This window comes from Beta vulgaris, chromosome 8, assembly GCF_026745355.1.
Source record: "Beta vulgaris subsp. vulgaris cultivar EL10 chromosome 8, EL10.2, whole genome shotgun sequence".
In the NCBI taxonomy this organism is placed as follows: domain Eukaryota; kingdom Viridiplantae; phylum Streptophyta; class Magnoliopsida; order Caryophyllales; family Amaranthaceae; genus Beta; species Beta vulgaris.
In genome coordinates this window covers 7,591,002-7,601,098 of record NC_079209.1, presented here as the reverse complement: position 1 = coordinate 7,601,098, position 10,097 = coordinate 7,591,002, and the positions used below count along the sequence as shown (strand labels likewise).

General features: G+C 33.6%; 1 protein-coding gene across 1 annotated transcript; it reads right to left on the bottom strand.

The window, feature by feature from the left end:
* Positions 1-2,551: 2,551 nt before the first annotated feature.
* On the bottom strand, positions 2,552-9,871 carry LOC104883002 (carboxylesterase SOBER1). Its single transcript, XM_010667441.4, has 6 exons — positions 9,500-9,871; positions 8,094-8,146; positions 5,111-5,234; positions 4,888-5,009; positions 2,997-3,104; positions 2,552-2,798 (listed from the first exon to the last, which is right to left on the bottom strand). Exons 1-6 carry the CDS (start codon positions 9,807-9,809, stop codon positions 2,709-2,711), a joined length of 807 nt encoding a protein of 268 aa, XP_010665743.1. The 5' UTR covers positions 9,810-9,871; the 3' UTR covers positions 2,552-2,708.
* Positions 9,872-10,097: the final 226 nt, after the last annotated feature.

Sequence of the window (10,097 nt, the reverse complement as noted above, 5' to 3'; positions counted from 1 at the left end):
GAGATAATAAACTTAAAAATAGTCATACTTATACTAAACATGTCAATTTTGAAAACTGACAGCTAAAAACTGGAAACTTTTTTCTGGTTTCCATATTTTTGTTTTTGGTTTTAGAAAGAAGTAAAAGAAAAACTAAAAAATAGAAACAAAAAACGATAATAAACGAGCCCTTAACAAATGACTTTTCTAAAGTTGTAATATAAACACTGACCCTTTATGGCAAATATGATATGTACTTACACTGGCTTTATTGTAATGTGAGGTCTTACACAAGACTTACTAAAGTTAAAATTTTCCTATCTTCCCTGAACTTTAGAGGGTTTGTGTCATATGAATAAATGAAAAGGTTAATAGATAGAGAAGAATGAAGATGAATGGCAAACACAAATATTTTAAAAACGATAACCATTCTAACCGAACAACTAATCAACCATAACCACAAGTTTTGTCAAGTTGGCAAATTCAAGTTATGGCTATGGTTTCTTAGTTATAATTTTTACTTGTATGGTTGTTCTGTATTTACAACTGTTTTTGATTATTCATTATATTACTCTCTCCGTTTTTTATTGTATCGTATACAAAAATCTTTGGCTACTTGGTGTGTAATCTTCTCTCTAAATACAACCAAAGCAGTGTAAATTATTTTTCAATCTCTAATCAAGTTGATGGATTACCCACTAGATGTATATATCACTCTCTGTATTGTATATGATTATTGTCATTCCATCAATGATTATCATGTTAGCCTTAAAAAAAAAATCCCCATCAATCGATTCATTTCATCTGGTGTACGCCGTTTAACTAATTTCCACTTCTCATATCTCAAGTAAAAGTTAATTAATCCTTCCCCTCAAAAAAAAAAAAAAAAAAAAAAAAAAAAGTTAATTAATCCTCTAAAAAAAATCTCCTATAAGTGCTTTTTCATTTTGAGAGTTTTTATTCCAAAACTTTCTCTAAAATTCTTATTTACCAAATATTTATTTTAGAGTTTTTGACCAGTTAAAACTCTAAAAGTGATCCAAAATTCTATTTTTGCTTCAAAACTCTAATTGCCAAACACCTCATATTTGCCAAACTCTAAATATACTGAGGGTGTTTCATAATTAGAGTTTTAGAGCAAAAAGATAGCTTTGGACCACTTTCAGAGTTTTAACTAGCCAAACTCTAAAAGGGGTGTTTGTTGAAAGAGTGTTAGAGAAAGTTTTGAAATAAAAACTCTCAAAATGAAAAAATTCCTAATATGAGCTTTTTCTTTAGAGGATTAGATAAAAATATGTTCAATGATTTTTTGCCTCTAATAATAATACTACACATATGTATTAAAAATATCTATTAATGTTATTTTTATACAAACAAATGGCAATAATCTTTTAGCAATCAGCTAAATGTTACCAAAACATTTATACAAAAAAATTGTCAGATCAATCGTCAAATTTGCTGAACAAAAAGCTAAAATCTAACTCTTTAAACTCTGACATCTAAACTCCGAACTCTATTTGTCAAACAGTGCCATGACATACCAAAAAAAAATACATTCCTCTCCTTTTTACTTTTAGTATGCATGCCTAACATATCGAGGATGGAGAAAGTATATTAATATTGGATTGTTAACCTAATAGTTCAGTCTTCACACTACTTTGATCCCTCTGTTAATTTTTTTTTCATAATTTTTAAGTTTTTCAAAAAGTAAGCTTTTTCCCTAGCTTTTGTTTCTCCAAGGACACACTTAACCTTATGCTGATCCTCTTTCTACTCAGTATCCCTAATCCCCTTGCATAATCGAATTGTAAAATACATATAATAAGATTAGATGATTATAGTATGTTTGTCACAAAGTTGAATTTTTCCAACTTTAGATTACATCATGAATAAAGAGAGTAGATGATCAGAGTATTAACATGATATATAGTACTCTTATAAGATTATATTATTGTGGTAGGTTTATGTTGCATCTCTCTCTCTTCAAAACAAGTATTTAAAAAGCAGATTATGTAGCTACATCCCTACAAGTGAAGGACAATAATCCTTTTGATTAAGAATCTAAATTATAATATTAGACTTGGCCGGCATGTTTTCTACTCCAAGATTTAAAAAACTAATTACATGCCTTCATGTTCAATATAGCTGCTAACTCATCATTTTGGTCCATAATAAATTAAAAAGGGTTGAATCATAGAAATCAACTTGAGATTATTAAAATAATTATCTTCAATTTTACAAGTTTTTTATAGTACTTTATTATTAACTCGATTTCTATTTGCATTTTGTAACGATTAATGGTTAGAGTTCTATACAGAGTGATCTAACTTGATTAGATCGTCTGATACAAGAATTTGTATTGAGTATAAGATATCATACCAAAGTAACCAAACTGACAAAGAGATCCTTATCATTGAGTTTAAGGGACCACCCTAAACACTCTTTAACATCAGCCATATACATAGCAATCCTTCTTTCCATAATTAGAATATTATTTTGTTGTATCTGTTTTCAAAATGGAGTGGTTCAGAAAGCTACAGCTGATACATGTATGTATGATGTATGTATATGGTTCAATTTAAAATCCAATAGCCCTTTTATAGATTGAAACATGCACATCATCAAGTGATGTTGAGTACTATAATTGTAACAAGAGCATTGTTCATGATATCAGCCACCAAAACTACCTCGACAAACTAGCGGAAATGAGTGAAAGAGAGAATAATGTTCTAAGAACCGCTACTTAAACGAGACTTGATCCATGATTCAAGGTTCTTCAACTCTTCGGTGCTAATCGAATGACCTAAACCGGGGTAAGCCTGCAAAAGTACACCATCATTGAAATGTTGTGTATGATATAACGAATGAAATTAAACCAAACGAGTATGTGATTAATGGTAAACTATCAAAATTTATATTTAGTTCAACTAAAATAAGTTCAAAATTAGTTAAGTTTCAACAAGTTCAGATAAGTCAAAATATGTTAAATACAACGCACTCTAAATGTCGAGCAGTACCTTAAACTCGCAAGTAACACCAGCTTGTTCAAGGAAAGGAGGCCCTGCTTGCCCAGCCTCAAATAATACTGTTGGGTCGGACAATCCATGAGACCACAAAATTGGTGTCTGCACAAATGCAACTTAATGAATATTAGTAACAGATTTTGCACCACACAAGTGCTGAAGTGCATTACTTTTCATTTTTGAGAAAAGACGGCAAAAGTGACGTGAAAAGGGACAGATATTATTGTGGAAAATAAAGCTTTTGAGGAAGCAAAAAGGCGAGTGAGCATGCAAGCAAGTGTTTCTAAAGCAATTTATATAACTAAGGATTGCATACTATTATTTGCATCTGCCTTTTATAATCAGTGAAGTGGATTTACAACTAATAGTTGACTCATGCCGTGTTAAATGTGTCTTCAAATCCTTTAAAAGATCACCTGCAATTGCTTTTTCTTAACTTTAAGTTAGATATTTAGATGATAATCCCTTGGTTTCATAAAGATTTATTAATGTAAACAAGGAAGCTAGTAGAACGTGGTTCCTTTATTTGGCTTTAAAAAAACTCGTATGAACCCGGTGCACACTAATTAGTGTGTACCCAATAGATGTTATATAGGTTGTAATGATTACACCTTCTACTATTTTGTCTTTCTCTCTCCTAAGATTTCCTTACCTTTTCAGTTTCTCTCTCATAACTATTTCATTTTCTCTCTCTTCAAGTTTTTATTCTATTTTTCAGTTTTTGTGATATAGTTGATTGTACAATTGAACCTATTATAAAAGATTAGAATTACATTGTCACTTTCGATATAGTGTGTATGTGTGTCGTATACTCGTATAGTGTGTTTCTCTATGCTATAGTATGTTTAATTGTGAGTTTTTTTGTGTTATAGTGTGTTTGTGATATAGTGTGTTTGTGATATAGTGTATTCCTTTCTAATATAGTGTATTTGTTTGTGATATAATGTGTGTTTCTGTGTATTATAGTTGATTGTACAATTGTGTTATAAAAGATTAGGATAATATTGTCAATTTCGATATAGGGTATGGTGTTTTTTTTGCAAGAGCTATAGTGTTTATTTGTGATAGTGTTTCATTGTGTTATAATGTATTTGTTTGTAATATAGTGTATTTCTATCTTATATAGTGTATTTGTTTGTGATATAGTAGGTTTCTGTGTATTATAATAGTGTGTCCTAATTCCCGTGCGTGAGCTTGGTGCACACTAATTTTATTGTGAACCAGATCCACACAAGTCGGATTGATTTGGCTTTAGGGTAGGAGGATAATTAATTCGAAAGATGGGTGTAACATACTAAACCAAGTGGACTCGCGTGGTGACTGGTGAGGTAATGAAGGGTAAAAGAGGAAAAAATTATTACCAAAATTGTAATCAAGCAAAATAGAGGATAAATATAAAAAGCGAATTATAACGGAAAGAGGGAAGATCTTTGTGAAATGGAGGGAGTATATATTGAAACAAATCCAAAATGTGATATAATTATTTTTATTTTTATATATTAGCAAAAGAACAGGTCAAAATTAATATATACACGCCTCGGGGAATAGACTTTATATTCTTGTACGTTCTAATCTCTTCCCTCCGATTCACCTATCGGCATATCTTTATAGATAGTGCACAAAGTCAATGTGTCACATTAATTTGTAAACAGGGGAAGGAGTACTACTAAGCAAAGCATTAAAAAGAAAGAGATAAAAAGAGAAAGAAAAAGAAAGGAATGTGGTCAAGACATGGAAAAATACAGCATAACTTATACTTCTAAGTGTATAAAGCAAATCTTAGAAACTGAAAAGGATGAAAGTTTGAAGCATGAAGCATGTTTCCCGTTGTAGATGCATGAAAGAATTACATAATTGAACTCCAAGTACAAGAATTAGATTCTACCTTTTTTGCATCAGCTGGAAATTGTTCAATTACGGAATGATTAAAAGGAACCCACCCACTGAAAACTGCACCACCTCCTAAAGTTTTTGGATAAAGCAGTACACTAGCCAAGGTCAAAGCACCTGCAATAATTGACACTTATTGTGTAAGTTCTCTTAAGTAAGTCTAATATTTCGTGGAAAGTTCAAGCATGCAAAGGAAAGATGGGATAAGTAACAGGTACCTCCTTGACTGAATCCGCAAACAAATATATTTTCAGGACTTATGCCTGAGTCAATCTCTTTGTCGATCATCCCATGGATATGTTTTACTGCTTTCAGCACGGAAGTTTCATCATTCGGAGAATGCTGAATAATCAGAAACAAAGGTGACTGCAAGAGTTAGCATATGTGCCTGCAGTTTTTGTACACTGGCAGCATACGACAAATATATCGTCAAACAAATTGTGTACTTGACTATATTGTAGGGCTTAAGTCTGAGAATTCAAGTCAATGGGTCAAATTCTGGGTTAGGTTTTTGGGTCAATTTTGGTTCTGCTGACAACATATAAAATAATTTGCAAAACATATTATAATAAAATTTACGATAATTGGGTTGATATCGGGTTGTTCAGGTTTCTGCCAATAGTTTCACACCAGGTTATGGTTGAGTCAAAGGTTGCCAGCTCTTGCAGCTTGCCGTGATATTGAAGACAACAAATCAATTCACCAAAGGACAGTTCTATACTTTTATCATCTTATTGACCTAGAGAAACAAGGAGCTTGCCTTGATGTAATCAGTTATTTCCTTATCCTTTCCCCAACAAATAATATCATAAAAATAGAGAGAACCATGTCCATACAGCATAAATACAAATTATGTAACTGCACAGGTTAGCATCCATGATTGTCAATTGTCTTGCTAAGGATGTCTAAGATGCAGCAGAGTTGTCAGCGCACAGAGCTTTCACTCAGCAAGTATGCCGTTGGTAGCTAGTCAGCTGTAAATCAGATTAAGTTCAAGTAGTAGCAGTGAAGCCAACATGTAAACCTTGGTTAGTTGATAGGACATAGCAGGAAAGGAAAGGATTGAAGGAAGATACCACTTTCCTGTGTTTGATTCTAATTCATGCATAAGAATTGGAAAGAAGTGATGGCAGTAACTGGAAAGAACTTTATTTAAGTCTTAATTCCCTTTCCCATCAAATTTAGACAAATATAAAGCCAACAATTCAAGTTCTTGTCATTTCTTTTAAAACATTCGCTTAAAGAATATAGATTCCTCTATATTTCTATTTACTATAACAATGATGCTAATTCCTTTCATTTTCTTCCTTTCCTTTCTCTTCATTCCTTCCCAATCTATTCACTTGCAGAACCAACCAGTTTGATAATAACAAGGAAAGTGACACCCGCTTATGCATAGAGTCACTCTTTGTATCAAAGAAGATCTGAAAAAACTATAAAAGGACCACCAGGTGGATGTTTACCCTCCAACTTCCAAGGAGTTGCTAGAAAGTGAAAGATTCTTGGTATCCGAGGCTGTTAACTATAAATTATATGATTGTCCCTGTAAGAGCCTCAAGAGCGTAAGTTATAGCTTTGAAATGTGTAACCCCGGGGAAACCTCAAGAGCGTAAGTTATAGCTTTGAAATGTGTAGCCCCGGGGAAACCTCAAGACCAGTCTCAAATACAGAACAGCGGGCCAATTTGGATATTGGCCTTAATTGGAGACTACTTTAGAGCTGTGGAGTCTTCTGTCCAGGTTTTTAGAGATTATCCATAGGTGTTTCAAACAGATCAAGGGGATGACTTCAAGCCTTCTTCAAATAACGATGTGCTCATGTGCATAATAGGGCTCTGATGTAAAACAACCCAAAAGCCTAGAAGACTGTCCCACAAGGATGTTAAGATTTGATGTCAACCCCAAAAATCATCTAGCTATGACAGTTTGTGTAGTACGCAGTAATAAATAGTTATAATAAATTAATAGGTAAAATTGTGAAAAAGGACTTTTCTCAATGTCCATGGTAATGCTTGTCTATCTTCAATACCTCGTTTTTACTATCCAAGCATCCATTACGCCTTGGAGGTGGTATTGAGTGATAACAGAAGTTTGTTAAGAAAACTACGGACGGATTCCATTACCATGGGCATAGGATGAGACTTTCTTTACAAAACTACATAAAAATTTATTGTCATTACCACTATTCATTACCAGCTACCAAAAGAACATCGAAAGAATATAGAATTCGCTACGGGTTTCCTTTGTAGTGTTATTGGATCTACAATCAAATACGTCAAGATAGGGAATGTGGAACCTAAATGAGCTTGCTTTAGGTTTCCGAAGCTCAATTATTCTTTTCAAAAGCTTGAACAGTGTGTTGTTAAGGGGTCTCTTAGAGTACGGTTCTTATTAGGGTCAGCTAATGTTGTGTTTAGTAATCTATGGCTGAAGGCCTTTAAGAGAGCTAAGGGGACTTCATCCTGCTTTCCCTTGAGGTTCTTTCCCTAGAGGTTCTCTCCCAGACCACACAAGGTTTCACAATAATTGAGTTATAGCCTTAGAGACTCAACCTTCAAAATCTAGTTTATCAATGTGTAATCGTGCCACATCAAGTTTGGTTCACATGGCTTATATAGACCGCAGTATGGGAAAACATCTTGTGTTACTTCTTTTTGAGACATTCCATATAAAATCTCCAGGGAAATCAGAACTGGAGTAGTAATACATCCACCTCGCAGATGGGTAAAATTTTGCCTGTCTCATCCCTCAAAATACTATAAAGAATTTACAGGCACTACATTTAAGTTTCCACTAGATGACAATATCATTTAATTTTCCCCCATCATTTAATTTATACGTGAGAGGAATATGTCAAACTCAACCCGTTAGTAGCCAGCGCTCCAACTTCCTCGTGTTGCCATATTGTTACGTTTTTTCTTAGTCTCATTAAAGAAAAGCCTTGGCCTATTAGCACAAGTACCCTTGGCACTTGTAACTTGTAAGCAGCTAAAGTATATATGTCAGGGGAATTAATTATGCCTACAAATTTCCCTAACCTATGTTCGGACAAGGAACTGAATGATATGCATGTCCATTAAATTGAATTAACTTTGTGGAGGGGATGAAAGGAGGTTACATAAGATGCTCAGAAACAAAGTCACACATAAAAGAGGCATATCTAACAAGTGAATGACACAACTAACAAAATTGAGTATCTTACAGCCGTCACTGGTATTTCAGGAATGTCGAACCATGAGGGCATGACAGCACCATCTGCAAAGAGAAGCATATTATCTGTTTAGGCATAAGTTGTTTCACAGAAGAGTGTGATCTATGACTCCAAAGAGTAGAAATTCAGGAAATGTGTCCATGTGAAAATTTCAATGTAAGGGTAAAAAAAGAAAAAAAAAAAGCAAATTCCAAACTTAAATGTTTTTAGAAGTTAACTCTATCAAGTTCGTACAAAAATGGCAGAAGAGTTGGACATCAGAGAAGTGTAATAACGAATTATAGCATTCTTCCAGATTTTTGTCAACGATGAACATTGAACAGTTAGGCAAAACTAAAAGTAGATTTTGTTCACTCTCATGATAGCATAAGATTTGAACCCTTGCAGGTTAGTTTTACATCTACCTTCTATATTTTGAGGGTTGAGCAGGGCCGTGATGGTTAAGTTCTTTAGTAGCTTTCCTTAAAAAAAAAGCATTTAGGTAACTTACATATTAACCTTAATCAGACTTGCATAAGGACTTTTCCAATAACAGAATAATAAAGGTCAACACTGCAAAATAGTCTATCACCATAAACTACGAAGCACGAAAACCTTTGGGACTTGAGGTTATCCTCATTCCTGAAACGACTGGAACTTGAGGCTTTTCCATTTCCGGAACATTCTCATTTCCCCTCTTCTGAGCAGAATTACAGTGGCAGTATCTAATCTTGTATCTATAATATTGCACTCTTACCTATATAATGTAACCCCATGCCCCAAACTTGACACATTATATCGTTCCAAATTCAACAGAAAATCACATAGGACTTGATATTCGAAAATCACTGTTAAATTATTATCCTTCTTCTTTGTAAGCATGCATTTTTCACTTACCAAAAACCCAAGCCAGCTCAATAGTTCATAAAGGAGTTCTAACTTCTAATATGCAAAAGTTGGATGTAACTCAAGTGTGACATAAACCAACACCTTGATCACACTCTCCTTTCTACTTCACATTATGCAGCTAGTGCATATTAATGCCAGATCAATCAATATCATACAACCATTTTACCCTCGAATTCCGAGTTCAATAGACATATGCAATCATCAACAAACAATCATCAAAATTTATACAAAAAAATCAACAACGAACCATCAAAATTCATCAACCTTAAACAAAAATGCTAAATTTGCAAGAAATTCAGAAACTTCATTAACAGGAGAAACAAAAAAAAAAAAACCTTTTTCCCTTGCACACTATTATCTAGAATCAACAAAACTATACAAAGAACCACTAACATTAAAACCCACAAACAAAATTACCAAAATAAGAAACAAAATCAGAAAATTGAGCTTCTAACATCTCTTCTTAGAAAAAAAAAAAAAAAAAAAAAAAACCCAAAAAAAAAACTTACAATTGCAGGTAACTGGGTTTGAAGGGGCAGAAGGGAAAGACCATTTAGAGGAGTTAAACTCAGGAGAATTGAAGAGATTTTTGATGGGTTGATTTGCGGGTCCAGAATCACCTAACCCATGAAGCCACAATATGAAGCTTTTGCTCCGACCCGCTGCCATTTGCTTCAGGTTTGGGTTTGGGTTTGGGTTTGGGTTTGGGTTTGTGTCAGAAACAAAGATGAAAAGAAGGGTGATAGCCAATGAGATTGTGAGCACTGCAATTGGCTTTGCTAGTAGTGAAATTGTCAATGGTGTGCCTCCAACCTTCATTTACTGTTTTTTTTCCTTCCTCCCAAATATTCCTACCTAAATTGTCTTCTACAATAGGATTTAGGAGTAAAAACAAATTTGTTTCCCCTTAATTTTCTTTGGGCATTGGGAATGTTGACATTTGATAATACCATTGACTTCTACCTATTTCATAAAGCATGTAAACAAATTTGTTTATATTAACCAAATAAGTTTTGAGTAATATGTGATGGCTTAATGGGTATTAGCATTAACTCTATCCGATATAAGAATTTTTGAGATTGAGTCGCGCCCTTTGCAACTTGGTGG